The sequence below is a fragment of the Ascidiella aspersa genome, chromosome 2 (genome assembly GCF_963924565.1).
Source record: "Ascidiella aspersa chromosome 2, kaAscAspe10.2, whole genome shotgun sequence".
NCBI classification, from domain to species: domain Eukaryota; kingdom Metazoa; phylum Chordata; class Ascidiacea; order Phlebobranchia; family Ascidiidae; genus Ascidiella; species Ascidiella aspersa.
In genome coordinates, this window is record NC_139448.1 from 6,132,354 (window position 1) to 6,157,530 (window position 25,177).

General features: G+C 35.2%; 1 protein-coding gene and 1 long non-coding RNA gene across 2 annotated transcripts; one reads left to right on the forward strand and one right to left on the reverse strand.

Annotated features, from left to right (window-relative positions):
- Positions 1 to 8,291: 8,291 nt before the first annotated feature.
- On the forward strand, positions 8,292 to 9,216 carry LOC146163317 (uncharacterized). Its single transcript, XM_083381461.1, has one exon. The coding sequence runs from the start codon at positions 8,307 to 8,309 to the stop codon at positions 9,132 to 9,134; it is 828 nt and encodes a 275-aa protein (XP_083237587.1). The 5' UTR covers positions 8,292 to 8,306; the 3' UTR covers positions 9,135 to 9,216.
- A 7,465-nt stretch (positions 9,217 to 16,681) lies between these two features.
- LOC146163318 (uncharacterized) lies at positions 16,682 to 17,432 on the reverse strand. Its single transcript, XR_014494510.1, has 2 exons — positions 17,336 to 17,432; positions 16,682 to 16,859 (listed from the first exon to the last, which is right to left on the reverse strand). It is a non-coding gene; the product is annotated as an uncharacterized LOC146163318 (long non-coding RNA).
- Positions 17,433 to 25,177: the final 7,745 nt, after the last annotated feature.

Below are 25,177 nucleotides of genomic sequence, written 5' to 3' on the forward strand. Positions count from 1 at the left end.
GTAGCCCGATCCAATTGTTGCGTTGGTTGTCTGAGTTTTAGGTGAATTGTTAAAATTGATAGTTGATTAAAACAATAACATATTGTTTTTTATATTTATATTGGAGTGTGTGCATGTTTAAAATAATCTCAAACAACTTTATTCATATATAAGTGTTTTAAGATATGTTTTTACTTTGCTTCTCTTTTTGGTTCGATTAATGAATATTTTTTTACCAATGTAAAACCATTGCAAAATCTCATGAGTCAGAACTAACTTACCTGATACAGTGGAAGTAGTTGGAGCCACGGTGTTAGCTTTGGCAGATGAAGCGGAATTCACGGTGGTCGTTTGTGTTGCGTTGGTTGTAACTGAAGTGAATAGCGAGGAAGTGACAGAGCTCGTTTGCACAATACATTTCTCAACAAGGCCTGGAAGCGAATGTTTATTAGGTCTTCACTTTAACACTAAAGAAACTTAACGCGAATCTTATATGGAACTAAATTAGTTTAAATCGCTATTTTGGGGTGATCTGTTGGCTTGAATTTTTGCAATGCACGACAAGGTTTACTGTTTTTATTAAATATGGCAAAACATCGCTTGAATAACGGCCCTATTTGAAGTACAATATTGGCCTACCTAAACAGATAAACTATAAGTTCGACGCGTTTTTTGAAAGTAGTTTTGTTACACATTTTTGTCGTGACAATATAGCTATAGCGTCTCTTTTAACCCTTTTACAATTTTTCTTAGTTAATCTAGTTATTATATTTTTTGCACTGTATATATGGTTATAGTGTTTTAAGTAAAAGTTATAGAAAATTAAAAAAAATAGCATGACGCAACTTGGTTACGTTTGTCCGAAAATTTTAAAGTCACCCTTAAACAGAAATGCCTAATCCTTGCCACATAATTTTAGCTATTCTGATCTATGATTTGTAGCTAAATGATTTGTAGCATTTTTCAATTGAGATGTCCGGTTTGTGTTTATTTGTTTTATTTAAAAAACCAATAGAATATATTCACTTACCAATGGTTCTCTGGCATATGTACCCGAAGTTTGTGGTGGAGCAAGGAATGTCATACCACAGTGAATTGGTACTCCAGGAAATACCCATAGTGACGCAATTCTCATGAACACCAGTATTTCCTCCGTTGTCAGGTTGCTGTATTCCCCATGACGTATACATCAAACCTGTTCCATCCAACCATCGGAACTCACCACCATTTGCATTCCGCTTCAAACCGATGTAAAATCCCTTGTTTGGAACTGGAAACATGCGTTGGGTAAGGCCATAAGTGATGTAAAACTACAACTATAAGTGGAAGATTTTGTCACAAACCTGTATATTTGGTCAGAAATTTCTGAATCGTTGAAGAGTTGACTTTTGCCAAAGTCGCGTTCAGCTTACAACAAGCCGCACTTGCTCCATTAAAATTTGTCGAATCGTTCACAGCAATATAGTATTCCTTCCCGTTTAACTGGTGCCAAGTAACAGCTGTTGTTGCAGTCAGAAGATAACACGCAACTAGTAATGAAGTGATTCGCATTATCGTGAATCAATTTTTAAATATTCTAAACGAAACTAAAAACAAAAATTAAAAGACTAAGCCGATTTTTGTTCCAGTGATTGCATTGAAAATTGATTTACCGACCACTTCAAACTTATGCACTATTAGCAACGGAAAACTCATAAATATATTTGCAAAATATAACCTTACATCATGGTCGACGTTGAGTAAAGTCAAGTATTTTCTACTCTACACTGTTTTCAATATCTCGTTGTTGTGGCACCAGTATATAGCCTATGCTAGATGAAATGGTGTTTCCCAGGTTCACTGTTTGTCAGTTTAATTCTGACATATAAAAGACTGCTGCAGTTGAGCATGAATTTTAAGTTCATATCACCGGCAATAAACACGATCTATTGTGAATACCCATAGAGTTTTGCGTGGTTATACAAAATGAGGCACACCTGCATACCGTGGGCTCTTCGTCGTTATCTCAAGTTACGTCATTCTCTGGTAGGTTATTAAAGAGGCGGTAAGGCAAACGGCATCAAGCCTACATCGCGCCTAAAGTTGTATTATATGCGCGTTCTTAATAACAGAGTAAATTAACTGAAATCGCGTATTGAAAGCCAAATTACAGCATTTAATCATGACGAAACTATTTAAAAATTTATGCTAAAAAGCTATCACAAACAAAGGAATCCGTGAATTTACTGATTACGCTAAAAATTCGCAGCTTTTTAAAGACAATCAGCATAAAAGTTTAACTTTGCAAAGGCGATGACTTTACTTTGATTTTACGGTTAAGCAAACGTTGCGTTCAACGTCAGACAAACCTGTTAGAAATAAAAATTGATTAAAGGTTAAAACCGCTGTAATAAACATGATATTTTACGAACTCTGCTTAAATTTTGCGTGATTAAACACACTGTAAAACTCCATTCAGCTGTGGCCTCAATCAAATTTAAATTATATTTTCGGGAATGTTAGTTGTACGATATTGGTTTAAGTGTCCTGATGATTAATTAAAGTAGGTTTAGCAACCGCTACACAGGTCGAACGACGCGGAAACAAATGGCTTAAAGGCACCAAAGAGAAAAGTTGGTTGTGTTACGCTTCCTTAAAACTGCAATATATGTGAACTAATTTGAGTAAAGATTTTAGTTATCGATGTACAATTACTACACATAAAAGTAATAAAAATAACAAAACGCTTCCATACGTTTTCTTAAGACACAAAACGCATCATAAAGTTCGAAAGGAAGTATCACCGTGTCCGCCAGCCTTTGCAGCAATCCGGCATTTTTAACCCCTAGGTTAAGAGTATGAAATGATCATCCGAAACTTCAGTCTATATGTGAACGGTAGTTTGTACTTTTTGTATAAAACATTGAAACGCAAGTCAGCATTTCGTAAGCTTCTTACAAACCCAAAACATTTTTGAAAGAAATTTCTATATTGTTACTGTCACTATCTAATATCCTGCGAAACATTATTGTAAGTTTGCCCGAATTTCGTTTTTCTGGTTGTCCACTGTGGTATTTAATAAAAGCTTACATATAGCAATGAAGTTTCAAGCTATCTGATTGATCTTTTTAATTTTGTGTATTGAGTGCTTAGCTTATCTGATATATGTAGTCTTCATATGGGTTGTAAAACTGTAATAAAACCCTATATTGTATTAATGCTCAGTGTTAAAACTCTTGATTTGCACCAGCAGAGCTCTTTATTCTTTTCTGAAATACAATTCAGTGTCGGGTTTCGGCTTTTACAGCATTGTGGTCGTTTTAGTCAAACCCTTTTAGTTCCTTGTTATAACGTAATAGTTTTCACTCTACAGAAACAATGGCCTTATGTAAAAGACTTGATGTAATATCCGTCATTTGGCACCTATGTTCGGCAATGAAGTATGTAATGGGGAAACAAGCGGTGACAGCGCGTATACAAGAGAGAGAAGAGAAAAGAGAAAAGAGTTCACTTCGCGTTTACGCATGCGGAAGGAAAATTACAGGGCACCTACCGGACAATAAATAAAGAACTAATTAAAATATATTCCACCAGCTTCGTCAGTATATCTCAGCAAATACGACAACTTAGTTGTATGGGCATAAAAACAAAAATCACCAAATTAAAACCATGAAACTCCACTAAACCATAATTATGTCCAAAACAACAACAAAAGTATAATAACGCATCAGCAAACAGCTGAAAGGCGGCAAAGGAAAAACCGAAAGAAAAGGTGAAGTAAAGGCAGAAACACGATACCAACACGAAAATAAGAACACACAAAAAACACGGTAACGCCAACACATTTGGGGCAGTAACATTTTTGAATCTTAATTTTGGCTTTAATTTTATTCGTCCACCTTATGTCTTCGCAAGTATCTATGCATGAAAGACCGGGGCTGCGCAACAAATTGTAATTCAACGTAATATTTGGAAATTATTTAGTTGTTAAGGTTTGTTGTATATCGTAATGATGCTACATCGCTGTGATTTCACTTGAACCATCGTTCTATAAGGAACTGTGGATAGCTTGTTCAGACACAGAAAGGGTTCTCTTATAGCGCTCCATAGCAGAGCAGTCAGGACGGATCCCATTAATAATTTTATTCATTAGGCTAAATATATTCCCTTGGCCACTAAAAGGATATTCACGAGCCAATAACACATACATTAACATGCCATAGCTGTACACATCATGCTTTTTGTTTGGTTTGATTGGATGGTCACTACTTAACACCTCAGGTGCTGCAAAGAGTGGGGTAAATGCATTGGATTGGGGAATTCCCATAGATGTTGTTATTCCTGTTTGGTTAGTCTAGCCCCACCAAAATCAGCCAACTTACAGTGCAAGTCAGAAGTTAGCAAAACATTATCTGGTTTTAAATCGCTATGGATAAGGGATTTCTCTGGAGAAAAGTTGTGCAAAAATACAAGACATTTTGAGATTTCTAAAGCGATTCGAAGCCGTAATAAAGGCCCCATATCACAACGCTTGTTAAACAGCAAAGACCCAAGATTCCCCCCCTCATAATATTGCATGACAAGCCCCAGCGAAAGATGCCACTTGGCCCATCCGTGAACACGAGCTACATTTTCATGGTTAGCTCTCTGAAGCATTTCAGACTCATCTTTAAAGCTAAAATAAAAACAATTTACTGTTAAAAGTTAAATAAGCATGTATATATTGTAATTTTTACATTAACGCCACTGCTTACTTTCTACCTTTTACCAAATTTAACTACACTTTACTTATTGTAATAATTTCTCCACGCCCCCTACTTTGAAAATACTACATTTGATGCATGGTTGCGAATCGTGAAATTCTATCATTTTGTTCCGTCATTTTTTTAAGCTGTTTCAGTTAAATTCCTTAAGAGTTATTTTGCTTGTTGTTGACTCGTGAATGTATACCTAAAGGTGTTAAGTAAAAGTAAACCACAAAGATAAGTTTATTAAAGTTAAGTGTTTTTTGTTTGTATACTACACATGTATGTAAATTGTGGCTGTAAATGCAGTGAACTGTTAATGCCTGAAACTGTCGATAACCCGGTAAAATACATTGCATTTTTACTAATTCTTGGTTATCACATAAGTGACTTAGTTAAACTGAATTCCTGATTTATTTTTAAAGTATTGTTGACCAAACTTTTGGTACTGGTTTGATGTTTTCCTTCCTCGTTTTTGGTGGTGCCACTGTGGGCTATATGGACACGGTTTGAAAACTGTTTGTGATTGCTTCACTAAAAATCTCAAAATAAAGTAATTCGATAAAGGTTTTACAGTTTCTGTGGATACTTCGACCACGATCGGTGTTACACCTTGAAAGCAGAGGCAGCGTGTGACGTAGCTAGGAACCTAGCCACTTTCATAACAGGCTACGTTACACTTATCAACATTTGAAACAACCCTCATTAAAAAACTCAGTGAATTAAAATGAATGCATACATAGGTGTCGATCGTGGGTGTGCAGAGCGTTTTTGGCAGGGAGTTAAAGCACCCTGAAATTTGACATAGTTATAAGCACAATTAATTTGTAAATTTCAATTCTGAAAAACTATTACAAAGATGCGCCGTCACTAGTACAGTTCACTAAAATAATGTGCAAAACTTACAGCGTGTCGAAATATCGGTTCGCACTTGCAGAGCAGATATATTAACCAATGTGCTGAACTTGCAAAATACAGCCTGCCAATGTAAATTTTTATCCGTCTTTTGCGGCCATTTACAGAAATTTAAAATTTATTGATGCATCCGGTACTTACATGTTTTGAAGTAAGATTCCCCCCTAAAGCACCATAAATACTCTGAAACTATCAACTATGAAAAGTTCTTTCAAAAAGTATTGTCAGGTAAAATTTATTACGAGCCCACCTTTAGGTTTGACATGCGTCTAAAAGCATGCCTATCCCTGATGTAGGTCAACCTTAGGCCTGACAAAATCGCTCAAAAGCTGACACACTACTTTGTGTGAGGTAACAATTCATTAATATTAAAACACGCTGAGGCGATAGGTCGCTTAGTACGATAAAAAAACAGTAATCCAAAGCGAAAAATTAAAACAACTTTGTTGAACATCAGTTCTAGCGCAACGACGAGGCCTACGTAATAAAAATTTGCTAGCAACTCAACAAAACTTCAGATATGCCACAAAACATTCTGAGCTTTCTCTGCTCGTCAGGTCTCCAAATATGCTACGATTTGTCATTAAGTATAACTTAAATGCCGTTCTAACCAGGGCTGGGGAGCCGGAGCCGGAGCTGGAGCCCGGAGCTAAGCATTTTCTCTGGAGCCGGAGCTGGAGCTGGAGCCATTTTTATTATTTTTGTGGAGCTGGAGCCGGAGCCAGTTTTATTATTTTATGTGGAGCTGGAGCCGGAGCCGGAGCCATTTTTCAATTTGAGGGGATAAAGCTACAAAATTACATTTTGTTCCATCTCCAATATTAGTTAGCCAAAAGCAATTTTTGAAAACTGGCCTTGGTTTGAAATAAAGCAAGTTTACTGTAAACTGATATAAAATATAAAGGGGGGAGGGGGGATTTTGTAACTCGTATGGAGAAATTTGTGTCACAATATTAATCTCTTCTGGTTGTCTGTCATGATATATATTGCAAAGAGGTACAAAAGGGAATTATAGAGGCTATAGAGCTTATAATAGAGAGTTAAATTTCTGTTCTAAGAATTACATTAAAATATTAATGTTAACTTCAGTACAGACAATGCACAAGACAAACAGGATATAATGCTAAAAAAGGGCTCACTACAGTGAACTTACACAGGGCGTCACACAATTAATTCGTTTTAAACTCTATTGTGGTAACAAAATCCTTGCAGATATTATTATTCCATGATATCTGTATTTGAAATTATTGCTCCGAAAAATCTGCAGCAGTTGATTATAATTTTTAAAAACAATAAATAAAATGGGCTTTGTTGTAAAATGGGCTTTGTTTGCACAAAAAGACCATTGTTAGTGACAATCAAATCCAACAGATTGTTATTCCAAAGGCGTTGACTTGTTCCAAAGAAAAACAGTTTGATAACCACTGTGTTAAGGCAACTTGATTTCTGTATCTGTTTTATCCTAGTGTAGCTAATTTTACGTTTTATTTTTCAGAAATCTAGACATAGTAGCGTATATGTAAAATGGCTAAAAGAAAGAAGTCTGCAGTCTTTAAATATTTTTTAAAATGTGATATGTCAGGATGTTTCATTTGTCAAGTCAAGGTGAGTGAAACCATTTGCAGTGCCAAATTAGTAGGAAAAACTTTCAACTTGAAAAGACATCTAGAAAGAAATCATCCAGAGGTTTACCAGAAAATGGATGGCCAAGACTCTGAAAATAGCTGTGCAGGGTCTGGAAATCAATCCTTAAAAGATAAAGGAATGTCAAGAGAAACGATTCATAATTTTTTTTCAAATGAAAAAGTTACTGTATCAATGACGAAGAATAAGTTTAAACAACATATTATTGAAATGGTGGTAGAAAATAGTATTCCACTAACTTTCTTTTCTTCAAGAGGTTTTAAAGGATTAAATGGAGAACTGGCAGGTAAACTTGGAGTGTCTTTGGAAAGGCATGAAATTAGAAAGATGGTTATAAGGGCAGCAGCAGATCAAAAAAAGGTATTAAAAGAAGAACTAAGAGACAAATTTGTCTTTCTTAAGATGGATGGCTGCACAAGGCACAGAGTTAACTATCTTGCAATAAATGTGCAGTTTGTTAATTCCAACAACAGGCTAGATATTCAAACGCTGGCAGTTCGCGATACTCGAGCACAACACAACAGTGATTTTCTTCAGTACACACTTGAAACTGTTCTCAAAGAATTTAATTTGACAAAACAACAAATTTTAGCCATTGTTACTGATAACGCTTCAAACATGGCAAGTTCAATCGAAAAATACAATGAATCAAATATTTTAACAGAAGCTGAGATTGAAGAAGACAGCTTTGAGTTGGATGTTTTAACTGAAGTTGAGATGGGTGAAACCAGTAGCATAAGGGGAGTTTTAGCAGAAAGTGAAGCCGATGAAAATAATAGTGATTTAGATGAAGTATTGAATAGTGTTTTGTGTCTGCCAGGAATGTCAGATTATTCAAAAACAGCTCATATGCGTTGTGCAGTTCACACACTGTAGTTAGCTGTGAGAGATGGCCTTAAGGACAAATATATGGATAGATTTATTAGTAAAGTTCGTCAAATTGCTATAACAGCCAGGACACCCAAGATAGATGCAATTCTAAAACGGAAATTGAAAAAAGGTGCAATTATCGACCAAGCAACAAGGTGGGGCAGTACCTATCTCATGATTCAACGTTTATTAGAATTAAAGGACAGTTTACTGGATCTGGCACACCCTAATATCACTTTAACAGAAAATCAATGGAATGAAATCAAACAGCTGGAAGAATTGCTACGACACCCTTTCCTTGCAACAAAACGAATGCAATCTGCACATTTAACACCAGGCTCTTTCTACAAAGAGTGGAAGACACTCATTTTTAAGCTTTCCCAAATTGGTGGAAAGTTAGCTGATGCAATCAGGACCTCAATGCAACACCGGGAGACAAAACTTATGAACAATGATGTGCTTTTGTCGGCGATATATGTTGATCCTATGTACAGAATAACCTTAAACAGGGAACAAGCACTAAGAGGCAAACGTGCATTAGTTGATATAGCCTTTCGTATGCATCAATTCTCAAGAACAAACAAAACATGTGAAAATGCCACATCTTCATTGAGTGAACATGAAACATCCTCAACAGCTTCTCTATCTGACGATTCGCTTGATTTTGAAAAGCATCTGGATAAACAGGCTAAAAGGCAGCGCCTTGCAAATGAAAGAGAAGAACCAAATCCAGAAGCTGCATTTAAAGCATGCTTTGAAAAGTCATTAATTGAATTGGAAAAGATTGACCGGTCCTCTAAACTTAGTGTTCTTCAAGCAATAGAGCACTATCCAGAAAATGTTAAGAAGGTTGCCTACACTGTAACTGCTCTTCCTCCTACTCAAGTTAGTGTGGAACGGTTGTTTTCAGCTCTGCGTATTATTCGGTCTGACCTTAGAGCTTCAATGAGGGAGGATTTGCTGGAAGCCATTTTGTTTCTGAGATCAAATTTAGTGCGATAAACCTTGTTTTAACTGAAACAATTATTAGCGGTATGTTTAACAGTACGAGCACTATAAAGCCTACATTTTATTCGTTTTTAAACTTTCATTGCTCTTGTTTAATTTTTTTATTACATTTTCGTTAGTGTTGGAATTAGTGATTCATGATTTTTTGATATTGAGTAACAAAGAGTTCATTCAAGAGTAGGATTTTTTCCTGATTTAATGTAAACTGCTTCTTTTTTTAACAGAATTTGAAATTGATACAAAGCAAACTACTAAACTGATGTATTTTATTGTGTAAAATCCTACAAAACATATTTAATATAGCCAGGACGAAAGCAGCTTTCAAAAATGTATGCCTATAGATCTGAATCCATTGGATAAGTGACTGGTGGCTCCGGAGCTGGAGCCGGAGTCATTGGGTGTGTGTTTGATGGCTCCGGAGCTGGAGCCGGAGCTAAAGGATATGAGTTTGACGACTCCGGAGCTGGAGCCGGAGCTATTGGATAAGTGCCTGATGGCTCCGGAGCTGGAGCCGGAGCCAATGCTATTTTATGGTGGCTCCCCAGCCCTGGTTCTAACTAAGTATTGTGAATAAATAAGCGTGTTTTGTTCACTGACTGGCCACTTTTTTGTTATGAGCTGAGTAGATCTCCACTGTATATTGTCCTTCAGCATTTAGCGCGTATTTGCAATTTCACAAGACAAAATTCTGAGAGACACACCATGTTGTCTCAATAATAACTTAAGGAAGTACTAAATCTGTTTCACAAGTACTGTTGTGTTTTGTTGTTGAATATCCATAAAACATATTTTTTTTTGTATTTTGGACTGATTTAAAAAAACTTTTGGAAGTTTGAAAGTTCGGCGCCTTAAATGCATATATATCGTTGCTCTAAAAAACAGTTAAATTACAATCATACAAATTACAAAATATACCTTTTTTTTGTGCCACAAACCTGAAATTCACCTACTTCAAATAAAGTTTATTTACGAATTGCTCTTACCTTTCAATGATGGTCTGTGCATCCTCTCCATTCACACTAAAGCACTTAATGGCCACTGGTCCATATGCAGGGTGGTTCCCCAAGATCACAACTCCAAAACCTCCCTTTCCAATGAACGAGTTTTCAGGATCGCACCACACTTGACTTGCTTTCAGTTCTTGCAACTAAATTTGTTTTCATATAAAGCATTTGTGTTTCTGTGTTGTAAGACCATGTATGTTAAAATTTTTAATCTATAAACAACTGGGCTGGGGAGTCAGTTAAAAATAACTCAAGTCCAACTCTAGCCGCAAAAAATAAAGTTGAGTCTTTCTTCGCATTCCTGAGATTCCTCCGCTTATCCGACAATAATGTGTGGGTGACATTAGGTATTCAACATGAAGAAAGAATATTTTCTTTAATTTTATGTAATCAATAGTTCTTCTCTTCCAAATGTTGGTGTGGTATCGCAATTAAATGCCCTGAACAATATGGTTATAATCGCTAACATTTTTATATTACTTCCCATGACTTTAGCAATAAATCGTATTGTCATTTTTCAGATTCAGGGGCACTCGTACAAACTTAGGTAGCTGGTTGGAAATAACTTAAAACAAATACGAATAACGGTTATAGATTTTTGTAAATACCACAAAATATTTGTGTTAGTGTACAGGATAGTCAGAGGCTCAGAGCCAATCGGTAGACATTTAGGTTTGGATGGCAATGGCATGTAGTTGGGGATGTTCGTAGTAGAATATTGAATCCTAGGATTTCAATCCAAATGGGATATCCAATTCTGTCATTTATTTTGGGTAGTGGAAAGAGATATAATTTAATTTTTACCACCGTTGGTTGCGCTTCATTGTACATCTGAGTGGCAAAGTTTAGATAAGGCTTGTCACTGTGGCACACGCCCAATTACGTTGCAAAAGTAACATTCCCTGTAAAACATGCTGGCCATGGTCACTTTGCTCTACAGTGTTACTTAAGGTCAACTTTGGGCCAATATTCAGCGAGGTCATGCATAGCGTAATTGTCAAGTATTGGTTATGGCAAATCATTATATTGGCAAAACATTAGGTTTAGGCAACAACCTGGACATGTATTGCAGTTTTAGGCAACAACCTGGACATGTATCACAACTGCTTCAAATGACAGTTGTTGCACATGTTATCACATTGTTTTTGACATTTATTGTTATGACTGTGGGCCCTGTAGGGTATGTTAAGATTAATCCCTCTCCCCAAACAAAATCGAGGTTAAATAAATAACACTGGTCAACAAACATTCGCTTTTTTTTAAAGGAGTATGCGAGTATTTTATCTTAGATAAATATTTTCAGGCTAATTCCGAATATACCTTTAGGCTTTAGTTTTTTCTAGCACATCTCATTTTTTGCAATTGTCTAATTTAAATTTTCCATAAAAAACGCTTTGAAAACAACGCACAGCTGTGATACATTAAAATGTCTGACATATAATTTTTTATGCACATAACTCGATTAACCAAAATAGTACTTCTATGATGGAATTTCTATTACCCTTTAACTATTACCCTTTATAAAATCTTTGGTGACGGGGTTTTAGAGCCTAAATTGTCGTTTTTTTGTTCGTCACTAACCGAACCAGAGTTTTCTGGAAAGAAGTTCAACCAAATGTGCAGAAAATGCATTTTGAGTGGCATGCATAACCCATCTAAATTCTAAGCTAAACACTATTTGGTTTTGCAAGATTCCTATCGTTGTGTTTAGCTTAGTAGTAAAAACTTTTTGTAGAGGAATGCTAAACATAGAACCCCACTTTTCGATTATTAGAGAAAAAGATTTTCTATTGGGCGTAACGTTTGTTATATTAGCCATTTACAGTTCCTTGTAGGCTTATAGTCTCTTAGTGATGCAGTTCATAGCACGACTGTTGTAGAAAAAAGGACCATCTACTGTAGGTTGTCTAAGTTTTAGTTCTGTTATGTCTTACCTCAAGAAAGTGGTTTTATTTTAATCCTAATACAAGCAGTAATGATTTTTATTTTGAAAAATATGCATCTAATGCATCTATAGTAAGGCTGCTTAAATCTGTCTGGAAAACATAATTGGTTTTGAATTGATGTTTTGTTCTTACTAATTTCATTCACGAACATCTTCAACTTTATCAGGAAGAATTCAAGACTTCCATGAGAAGGAAGTAAAACAGGCATTGGGGCATTGTGTGTTACAGGTCTTCTTGCTAAACCTAACAACTTTAGTACAATTGTCCAACTTATTGATATCTGAAGTGATTTAATGCTTGTCTTTGGTCACACAAATTTAAAAAGGATAAGCAACAAAATTGCTGAATGAAATCTGGCATTACCGAACATTTATTTGTTTTTGTTCTGCTGTAGTGCTATGAGAATTTGTTTAAACAACATTTATACTCGGCTCAGGAGTGATTTTACATCTGGAAAATTGACTATTTAATTACAAAATCGTTAATAAAATATCCTTTCCTATACTGTTTTTAAGAGATATCAGTAAAAAAAACCCAGATAGAATGGTGCGTGAGTCACATTATAGTTGGATAAGGTCACAGTGCGCAATGTGCCTATATTAATAATACAGCAAAACATTGAAAAAATTAAAATGTGAACATTTTAAAAACCTCAGTTAAAATTTGCTGTTGACCAGTGTAATTAATAAAATATACTAGGATTCAATATTCTGGATTTGTTATTCTAGATTTGAAACCTTAAATTCTAAAATACTCTTGGATTCTACTTTGAACATCCCTATATGCAGCCTAATATTATTAAACTTAAATATCCCAAATTTTCATTTTTCTAGTAGTTATTTACAGGGAATAAATTATGCCAAAAATACAAAGCTGGGAAATTAGATTTAGGCTAATTATACTTGACCAACTTGAACCAAAACGCTAACCCACACCCTAATCAAAGAGATTAATCTCTTTGCCCTAACCTATATATTGTGCGTTGAGTTAATAATTAGTAGAGCATATTGGCCCCTTATACATCAATGTGTGATGTAATGTAACAATGGTACAAACTTTAGACAAAAATTCTATTATTGACTTGATAAGATACACACACAAATGTTTATATTAACAATTGTGATCTGGCCCCTTTGGAAGAAGGCTTTTGTATCATAATACACTGAAAAGCTATCGCAGACCAACAGAATCTTTGATTAATGACATAGTTGCCATTCTAGATTATTTTAATCTAGATTTAGATGTTTTGGTTTGAATCAAGATATAGGATTATCCAATCTAGATGTTGGATGTTTTTTTAGATTATTATAAAAAAATATTGTATAATCTAAATTAGTGACAGATTCGCTATTGACGATAAATATTTCAGTAATTTCAAAATTTATTTTTTTGCAATTCGAAAAAAAAAATGATGAGATATAAAATCGAAATTTTAGTAGTCTGTCATGTTCAGTAAAATGTTTTATAAAGCAGAAATCTTAAAACTAAAGCATCAAGCAAGTCCCTTTATGCAACTTTATACGGCATTAAGCAAACGCCTCAGGCGTTGATTAAGCTTTTAATGTTGATTTTTTTGTCCAAAAGTATTGAATATTTTCAAAAATCATTTTTAGATTATTTTTTTAGATTTCTCCTTAAAAATCTAGATGTTTTTAGATTATTTTTTTGGTAAATCTAGATGATTACTGTGAGAAAAAAATGGCAACTATGATTAATGATGCAAGCAAGGCAGGCTAGAAAGGTCGTGAGTTTGAGCCTCACTACAGGCTAGTTGTTTTTCTAGCCTGCCTTGCTTGCATCATTGATCGACAATTTTTTAAAAGTTGGCATTAGGTTGCCAGGCACCTGTCTGGAAAGTATGGTAGATCTTGACAATATCTGGAGGATGATACCGCAAAATATTTTCGTTAGTGTAAAGGTTAGTCGGGAGGCTCAGGCTCAGAGCCCATTGGTAGACATTTAGGTTAGGATGGGATGTAGCTAGGGATGTTCAAAATTATAAAATATTGAATTCTTGGATTCGAATCCAAATGGGATATCCAATTCTGCCTTTTATTTTATCAGGGTTGGTAGCCGATGTCGCATATACAGACGTTTCACCCGATCCATTAAGAAATTAGTGCATTTCTAAGCAAAAAGGTCTACGACAATTAGGGCATCCAAAGGCAGAAAAGTCTGCCTTTTAGACCTTGAGGTCGTGGCAATGCACTAATTTGGACCTTTAGGCAAATTCCCGGCATTGATAGTTTAAAAATATTCGTTGAAAATTTACAAAAGATAACAAAATATGTAAGATAGGATTACTAACACTTGACCCACCTGAACCCAAACGGTAACCCGAATCCTAACCCAAATAATGTGCATTAATTTAAAAATTATAGGAACGTTAGGAAAAAAGCCCAAACTCAGTGGGCATGAGATAGTTTATCGTCCATGGTATAAAGGATTGTTACGTCACAAATTGAGGTATTGGGACCTGAAGCAATATAATTATTAAATTAACGCACATTATTTGGGTTCGGGTTGGTCAAGTATTATTAAACTTAATCTTTCTTATGTACATTTGTATTCACATTAGTGCATTGTCCTAGACCTTAAAGTAAAAGTCGGACTTTTTGATCCTTTGGATCAGTGATTCTCAACCGCGGCTCTCAGAGCCGCATGCGGCTCTCAACTGTACATTTTGCGGCTCTCACTAACGGAGTGAAAAATTAGTTAGTAGCAGAATTGCAACAAAGGAAGTAAAAGAAATTAAAAGTGAATGAATTTGATCAGCAAGTATCACAAGTACGAAGTACTAATGTTCCCGGGCTACTTCCGTCCGGCTCTTTAAAATAATTTTGTGGTTTGTGACGTCATAATATATTTAGTCTTGATCGACAAGCTATGGCAATAAGAAATAGCTGTTTCAACAGTGCTAATTAGTTAGCCTAGGCTAGCGTAATGTATATTTGTTGTTTTCTTGTTGCTTTCTTAATGTTTTTTAATTACCTACTGTTGTTTTTTATGCGGCTCCTCGCAAACTTAAGGTTTGAAATGCGGCTCTGGCTCTAAAAAAGGTTGAGAATCACTGCTTTGGATGCACTAATTGTCTTAGACCTTTTTGCTTGAAACTGCACAAATTTATAATGGATTGGGTGTGCGTTTATGTTGCATATACGGGCGTTTGCATAATGTCGCATATACAGAAAAAAATCGCCGTATATGCGACCTAGCCAAATATCGGCAGTTTACTACACCACTTTTATTTAATGACGTCACGATGATGTTTAATGACGTCACGATGATGATATGATATGACGTTCATAGGCGCCGAACTTTCGAAATTCCAGGGCGTTTTTTTTTCAAACCATTACGAAATGCTTATTAATCCCTTGCACAACGTAACAGCCTTAACAGTGCCATCTTGTGGCTTTTGCAACCTTCTCACAACCAGTTGTTTTTTACAAAAAAGACTCCGCGGTCGGCGTTTGTAAAAAAAAGGTTTGGTGTCTGTCTGTGGCGATCTACTCTTATCAGTGGCTTATCCAGGCATACAGCCGAAAACTCTATATTGCATTGAGACGTCGTGTAACCTTGTGAATAGTTGGAAAATGTGTGCAATATTGCACCAAGAAGGTTAATTAAGACCCTGTAACAAAAAAAGGTAATTTAAACCGTTTTTCATCCCTTATATAGTCAACCTTAGGCATTTTATCCCTAAAGTCAACGTTTGACGAACATGTTAATGACTATTACTAAATGATTGTTTAATTTTAAAATGCAAATATATTACTAACTTTCCTTTTGGCGGGAAAACGCATCTCGTTTTAACGCGACGATCTTTACATACAAATGAATTATAGCATTCTGGTATTGTTTAATTCCTTACTATTTTGGCCTAAAACGACAAAATTTTTTTTTACATTAACACGGTGTGATAAATAGCTTTCTGCAGTTAACAGACGTTTTTACAACGTTGTTCATTGCTGGTCTTTTATTAACTGCAAGTTTCGTTAGCAAACTAGTAGATTCTAAAACGACCGCTGGTCATACATGAGATTTTCGAAAAGTGTTGTATAAATGTTACAATGTATGGAAAATTTCGTCCTAAGCATTCCAATTTGTTTCGTACTCGACAAAAAATATTCCATATTGCTCACACAATACATTTTGAATTCTTTTTAAAAGACACAAGGTGCTTTAATGTTTTCGAGATATTTGTTATGTTAAGTAAACGGGACGTAAACAAATTCAATATAGGCTCAGGCAAGATTTGAGTAGAGTTCAGCAAAATGAGAATATGAACAAAAAAACAAACCGACTGCCAAGCAAAACCAAAAACAATTTGCATGTGCTAACATTGTGAGGAAAATATATTTGAACTTTTCATTTGTAGTGAATCACAAAAACAACACAAAACATCCAATTAAAACAAGTCCTGAAATTTAAAGAAATTGATGTTAGCAACTGTTATGATAGCAAGGTTAAAAGAACGACGGACAACGCGAGATTCGATAGCAATGAGAATACCTATAGAACACTAAAAATATATAAAAAGGGATCAATAAACAAGTCTATAATCTTTTAATTCACGTGAAATATTTTCTATACGAAGGAATTTTTAACACCTGTGTTTTTAGGTGGTATTGATTTTTCTTTAACTCAGAAACAAGATTAATCTTGCTCCTTGAACTCAACATAATCCGGGTCTTTTCCTTTACTTTCCTTGACTGAAAATTTCACGTAACCGCTTTCTTCTTCTTCGTCATCAAAACATTGTTTTGGGCCTTAAAGTAATATTATGGATTAAATATGCCATTTGTTTAACCTCGATACATTCTTGTTGATATCTTAGGGTTCCGGCTGTTAATAATGTTTACATTACTGATTGTTGCACAAAACGTTTTCTGGATCAAAGATGTTTCCATTGAGGTTTTTAGCGGCGTACTACAATTAAGGCAACAATCGTAATTGTAGACAATATTAATAAATCAATTGGCCTTACTGTGAATAGAAAACTTCAAAAACTACTTTAGTGTCGTGCAATATTTCCTAGATTTCTTCGGTTTCGTTTTATATTTTATTTTTTTTTATTGTTATTAGTGTTGTCTTCAAAGGGTGAAATTTTAACAACCGTGAAAGCTATAGTTCCTGTCACTGTGACTCATTTCAATTTAGCATACTTAAGGTTAAAATAAAAGAATATTCAAAGGTATCCAGTTGGGATATTTAGTTTTCATGTACTGCACTGCGTGTGTTTTACCGTTGGTGTTAACGTAGACATGTTTTGGACAAGATGTGCTTGCAATGGGAACTTCGTAGGCACTTTCCATAACCACTTCAGACTTCTTTTTTGGTAATAATCTAAAAATTAGGGGCATAATTTAACTGTAGGTAAATGGAAAAGCTATTGAGTTCCGCTACAGGATAAGATACGGTATATTAATACGTAATATTTGCAAGGCAAAACTAACTTTGGTTTATTTGAATTTGATTTACGTTCCAAGCAAGTCAAAATATATTGCAATTCTGTTGCGATTTAAGCTATATCGTTACAGATTTAACAAAATGAGCCAATGTATGTTAACTAACACCAGACCAGTGTGTTAAATTGCTTACAACACTAAAAAATCAAATAATGTAAAACTTTTGGTTGGGCATCATGAAACATAAAATAGACAAAGTTTTGAAAGTGAAATACAAGCAATACAAAGCGTTCGTAATTTTATTGAAACGTTCACTCGTATTTTGAGAAATATTTTTGACTTGTATAAAAACTATTTTTCTTGCCTTTTCTGGCGACATAGCTGAACAATATTGATGCTAAGGGAAGCCAACAATAGCAGTGCAAGAACGACCACCGCTATTATGAGGCTTTGGCCACAATACTTTTTAACAAGCTGATTTTGAGCTGTAAAAAAGAGAATAGTTCTACTTATCTGAACAGCACTTTATTTAAGGACTACACGTTGTTGTACGTATGATAAACTGTGATGTGTAATGAACTACCTTAAAGTCTGGATAAAGTCATAATTCCGATTGTAAATGTGTTTTTAATCTATACTTAAAATACCGTCTGTGTATTTGTGTCACTCAGATTGCCTGTCTGAAATACAATACTTTTTTTATATTATTGGACAGACGTTAAATTAAACACAGCAGCTAACGCTAGAACTAAATTTATAGTAAATAAATCTTGATGACCTTAAATTTGATAAAAAAAATCTTGTTATACGACAATACATATTGTTTTCCAAAAATTACCTATACTCGGGATTTGTATTCAAAATTTGTTTCCCCTACTGAATAGGACGTCATATGTCATTTTATTTTGTGTTGGCTATATGCTTAAAATGCCATTTCGGCCGTTTCAGTTGCTTGATTTGGCACTATGATCCTGTTTAAGTTTTTCTACCCACGAAGGTGATGCATCGGTCATCGTGGATCTTGATTTATTTTGACTTAACTGTCGCTTATTTTTCAAACGCCCTTTGCGATTTAGCTAAAGCCTGACTTAGAGTTACACCACAGACTGTTGGCTTTTGCAGCTTTGAATATTTGTAGCTTCGAACTGTACATAGTCGTTGCGCAATGAAGTTTCTTAGCGGCATCATGTTTCGAATGAGCGGAAGTAATTTTAGAATTTGCCGTACTCTGACTTCGTCAGTGCGCAAGGACAAGAGATTTACAGAGTCGCAAAAGGTATAGTTCACAATTTAAACGCGATTAGATTTTCTGTGTGATTTGCAATGTTGTTTTTTTTGTTTCGTTGGCAAAGTCGTTAAATATGGTAGTTCTTGGTCATTCTAGTACTCCGAAAAGCATATAATTATATGTAAGCCGTAATCGTTGGTCAAAAAGAGCTTCCGAGGGGCTAGATCAAAGTTGTTAATAAACACATGTTTATGAGTGTCTTTCATTAGTCATTCTAATTTTTATTTCTGCTTTTATGTCCTAATTCTAGTATACTAACGCACGTTGCATAAAAGTGTAATGTATTATCTTTACTAATATTTATATTCGAATCTATGCATGTTGTTACCCTTCATCCATTCGATATCTGTTTTACTACGAACGACAACCTTTACAAAAGATCTTAGACAATCTTATTTAAATAGTTTTTTCAAAAGGTTTTAAAATTTTTTTTTGTGTTTTTAACTCTAATTTTAGCCAAATGATGCAATCAGTTACAAATTTCACCGGCTGATATCTCGGGAAAGTAAAAACAATTCATCTGAAATTTTTACATATCACTTCTTTTTTATCTATTATGACAGCATCACATTAGGCAGAATGTTCTTACCTGATATAGAGGTGGAAACCAAAGTAGTTGGGGCCGCGGTGTCAGCCTTTGCAAAGGAAACACAATCAACGGTGGTGTTTTGTAATGCGTTGGTGGTAACTGGAGTTAATGGTGAGGAAGTGACATGGTTTGTTTGTATAGCGCTACTTGTCGCTGTATCAAGATCTGGACAGAAAATGCTGATTGTGTTTGTTGGCTTTAAGTTGACGCGACGCAATTACGTGCAAATTCTATGTAAAGCACGTTTAACTCGTATTAAAGTTCTATGAGTTTCGTAGAATTCAATTTAGAACAGTGCTGAAGTATAAAGGCCCTATGAGACAAAATTTGCCAAAATGAACTCGATAAAAATTTTACCCGCTTGTGAAATCTACTTTTGTTGCCCAATGTTATGCCACTAAGTGGTGAACTTAGATCGCCTTAAAACGCAATTTAAGCTAACAAAATCTATACATTTTTTTGCTCTTTGCGCGGCGAACCTATAACGTTTTTGCAATATGGCAACTTTTTTACGTGTGTTTAACAACTAACCACACGAATGATTTTCCAATATTTCAATTTTTGATTATCTTCAGGAAAACATAAACCGACATTTAGCCTCATGTAGGAAAATTAACGCTGGCAAAAAAATATATTCTCACCAATTTGTCTCTGACAAATATATTTCTCCTTTCTGTTGCATAGTATATCAACCCAAGGATAGTCCTGGTAAATTTTCTCCTTAGCAGCACAACCTTCACCCCCATGTTTATCGTTCGGTTCTCCGGGTTTCCAATTTGTGTAATTTAACTGTGAACCGTCCATCCATTCGAATTTGTTGTCAGTTGCTCTTGTCAATCCGATATAATATGCGTTTGTAGCTGAAAGTACTGACAAAATATAGTGCGTCATAACTCAAAAAGGCACACCTGCAAGAAACTGTTGGGAAATGTTACCTGTATTGTTTCGAAGTTGCTTTGCTAAAAATGTTTGAATCTTTGACGAGTTGACTTTTGCCAGAATTCCATTCATTTTAACACAAGCTGCTGAAGCTTGGTTAAAATCTTTTTTGTTGATGCTTTCGATGTGTTATTCCAGGTTGTCCAATTGATGCCAAATAGCAAAAGCACTTTCAAACAATGTTAAAACAATTGTCGCACAAAGTAGTCTATGCATTATCCTACAGTATATGGCAGCAACCTACAATATATTGCAGCGTAGCTGAAAAGTTTAATAAACTGAAAGAGAAAAAAAACAACCTTATGACAACGTCCAATCCTATTAGTTGCACATAGCCTATTGATTCAAGGAAAACGGTAGACCCGCCTCTTCCTATATTAACTGTTTGGAAATGTGACGCATACACTTTGCAAACGTCTCAGGAATTGTGTGGGACAGAGCCATGGCAAACGTGTTTTTAAAGCGCTGTCAGTTAAAAAACAATAGCTTTAATTAACAGAATTCATAAAATTAATCATCTAATATTTAGTTGCGAATTTTTTACAAATAGAACTAAAAAATATAGAATTTAAAAAGTTAAACAGTAAAAGCGCGGTGCCTTTCATTTGTGAAAACAAGCTACAGATGAATCCCAAAATGTTGTCGTATTTGCTGAACGAAAGTCGCTTACCAAAGGTTTGCTGGCTCGCTTTAACTGCTCGCTTCAGAAAAATCTTGTACAATGCTTTTATACTCGAAACCCATGTGGTTAAATGTGGTCATTAATCTGGCAATATTACCAGGGGGCAATTTTTGCGAGACCTTGAGCCTTGGGCAATTGTTAAGGTGTTAATTTTACGAATTTCTCTTCGCCCACCGCCAACAATCACACTGGTGCTACTTTGTTGGCCCGCATGTCAATGTTTTTTATCTTCTTGCAAAGAAAGCTTATGGTTTGGTAAAATGTATTGTAGACATTTTGTCATTATTACCATTGTCACCTTTTGCATTGAATTAGAGTTTATTTTAGAGTGTTTGTAAAAACTTTTTAGTATAGTTAATTCTATCTTTGTTCTGTGAAATATTTTCTTTGGGAATCAATTTAATTCGTAGACATGAAGCCACCAGATACATTTGTGAATTTTGTTTTGTGAAAGCCTAATTTTATTTTAATATTTCCTAATGATCGTGGAAATATGTATAAGCGTCCTAATTAGCTAATCACGGCGGCTACACAGCAGCTATAGGTGACAGAAAGCCTAAAATAACTGCACTCATTTAAGCATCTGTTGTGGTCGTTTGCGGTGTTACTTTTTTGCACAAACGTCATCTTTAAATCATTTAGCGATTTGTGACATCAGCTTTATGTTTAATTGTCTGTTGATTTGCAATGTTGTCTTCATATTTGTTGGCAAAGTGGTTCCATATGATAGGTCTTGGTTATTCTCTTTTCAATTTTTTTAATGTTTTATGGATTGTATGTCTGACTTATACCACGTTAATGACATGACCTTAAGTTGACTTGTTTATTAAAGACTTGATTCAGACATAGATCTTTCACAAATGACTAGACTGGGATTTAAGTTATACCAAATTGACTTGTTTACAAAACTGCCAAAAAGGGAGAACTTACGGCTATAAGCCAATCTACAGTTAAAACAAAAAATATAGAAAAATTTTAGCATTTGTACCTTCTTTTGTTTTTTCTCAGATGAAGTGTTTTCTGTTTCTCCTCTAATTGCTCTTATCGCTTCCTCTATGGCTATATGCCTTTAACCAGAAGAGGGGGGATTGTTTTATGGTTTAAAAGCGCCTTGCTTTTTGTTTTGATAATTATCATTATTGCAGTCTTGCATTCCTGTTTTAACTCGTTTGCATCAGCGTTTTAAATTGAACTGCAGCGATTAACTTTAACACTCATTGTTTTGTTAGTAAGGCGTATTAGTTTTGGTAAGAAGCTCTTACGAAATTCTACTTAAGGTCATAAACGAATGGCAATGTATTTTACGGTAAGTGTTTTTGAATTTAGTTTACTTCTAAACAATATTCTTCCTAATATAAATCTGGTTTTTGAGTTTAACCGTTGTGTTAACCTGAAACAAGAAACCTGAAATAAGAACTAGAATATCAACTGTGCTATAAGCTTTTTTTTTTGTTTCAAATCGGAAAATAAAAGCAAGACACATACGTCTTACAAAATATGGATTCAAAGTTACCTAACAGAATGTAATAAGCTTTGTCGTATGGTTGTTTCTCGACTCGTGCCCCTCTCAGCCTGTGTAGCTCAGTTGGTAGAGCGATGGTCCCGATATTGCCCGGGGTCGTATGTTCGAACCTCACTGCAGCCTAGTTCATTTTCTAGTTTTTTTTTTTGATTTTCAATCAACAAACTGATAACTTTTTTATTTTTTTATTAATGAATAAAATGACAAAAAAAGAGCAAGGAAAATAAATTAAAACAGGAAAGCTTTTAGGCAGCTAACAACCATTTACTTTTGTGTATCGCTATACCTTTTCTTTTTATAGCCGAATATTTGTCGGAAGTTTGCACAGAAGATAATATTGCTAAACATCGTAGTATAGTCGGGGCTACGCATATTTACATTGATAAAATTACAAACCTTTTACGTAGAAAGACACAATTTACAAATAATAATTTGCACGGTTCATCTTTGTGCACTCCAAAGAATAAATGGAATAAACACGTCACAGGATACAAATAAAACAGTTGATATTCGGTTTGCCCAGGCTTTTTGAAGCAAGTACATTAGTTGATTCTATTTTATTAAAAAAACTGTTTACGTTGTAGTGATATTTAACTATTCCTTTGTGCGACATTTTTATGGCTGTTTTGGACGCTTTATCACGGCTGTGTACATGTCGTTGCTGGTCGGTTGAATGTGCGGAGTTGCAAGGTGAACTGATGCTTCGTCGGCGAAGTTGTAGGTTTGTGACGACTCTGTATCATTTCCTTGTTGTTCAGCTCCTTTAAAATCATATAAATGGTATACCGCTGCACTCATAACCGACTTTGCGTGTGATATCTGCACCCTGTTTGGGAATAATTTATCTGACGCCTTGGACCGTTATTACACCGAAAGAATTGTTACTCTACACACACCTGACGCAATCTCTAAAGACTTTTTGTAAAAGTGTAAGCACAACAAATTATTCGAAGCTCGAAAATTTCCGCATTGAAACCTAAAGGGGCGTATTTCATTGCATATGTCTGATTAGGCCGGGCTGGCAACTTATAAAATTCAAACCCAAAGAAAAAGTTATTCCATTGCCGGCAAAACACAACGTTGAAGAATTACGTTTTTAGTTTACAATTTAAATCGTAAGCACAGACGGAAATTTGCAATATATTGTGTCCTAAGTTGCACAATCAGCCTAATCGTGGTCATTTTAAAAGTTTGTGATTGAAATAAAAAGTTTTGGACACGTTAACATCCTCTTTACACTTAGTAAATTAAATATAGGGCACTTTAAAACCATGAAATCTTTGCAAGTTATTCCTTTCACCGTTTTCCACTTTTCTTGGTATCCAAACAAAGACATAACGACTTCTAAAAACAACATGGCTCGAATGTCTTACCACGTGTTGCTTCGGAGTAGACCGCTTCCTGAATGGAAATGGATACATTGTCTTCTACCGTGCTGTACTCCACACTCAATCCACCACTTGTACCTTCGTTTTGCCCATAAGTAGCCGGATTAACGGCGGTGGTTGAGGTTGCCATTCCTGTTATGTTCAGGTGCGAATACTCGTTGTCGTGTTGTTGTGTGCTGTCGAGTTGCAGCGATGAGTATTCTTGACGAGTTTCTGGCAACTCGTAATCGTTTTCCGCTTCATTCTGGTCTGTACCTGTACGAGTCGAAATAACTTTTAAATGAAGAAACGACCGGCCTATGCAAGATATGAACTTAAAAATAAAAAAACGAATTAACAATAGTAAAGCTACACTTTTGAATTCTACGGCAGGAGCAAAACAGATTACAATTTTTTGTGAGGATTTCGGTCAACTATATGAGGTGATTGAAGCATAACAACCGGATGTTGCAGTTGACGTACAACAAATATCAAATAACAAGCAGAAATAGGCAGCATTTTATGGACATTCAAATACCTTTTTTATTCACAAGGATACCTATGCGTGCACTTTTTGGGACCTTTATTATTCATTTTTGGTCTATATATAATGCCTCATATTCGTGTAAACACATCCAGGCCGATCGATCGTTCACAAAAGGTCGTTTAGCGGTTAAAATATCCCCCACAATCATGGACTTAAAATACAGAAAAAAAACAGTTTAAAAAAATACGTTTAACTTTTAATAAACCGTTATGTGGTTGTGTTGCTGCTGTTTTAGTCGCCTCCGTTGTTCTACGCTTCCTGAAATGGAAACAGAGCATCGGTAAACAAACCACGGTACACTTTTGCATCAACCGAACCTTCCACCCACGTCAGACAATACACAGCAGCAACTACTGCGCAGCAAAGAAGTACAGCTCCCGCGATTGAAGCGGTTAATGTTGTGGTTAGATTTCCTGTGCCTCCAGATGACAGGGTTGTGCTGTAGACTACAAATCAAACACGTGTAAATCTCTTTTGACAACAATTTGACCATAAACGATAAACAGTTATTACTCCTGTTTGGTTGTCAATCAAAAGAAAAAAAACCCAAAAAAATTCGCAGTTTAAGCCAATTTACGATTAGGCCTATCATACTCTATTTGGTTATTAGGCAGTTTTAAATGAACTTATATTTACCTTGCGATCGAGTTTCTGTTGTTATAATAAAGCTTTCCGTCACATGTGATGTCACAATGTCGTTGTGGGCCTGGTCTGTAGACAATTTGTGCAATCCGTTTTAAATGTT

Coding starts and splice junctions, on each gene's coding strand:
- LOC146163317 (XM_083381461.1), top strand. CDS start 8,307: ATGATTCAACGTTTATTAGAATTAAAGGACAGTTTACTGGATCTGGCA.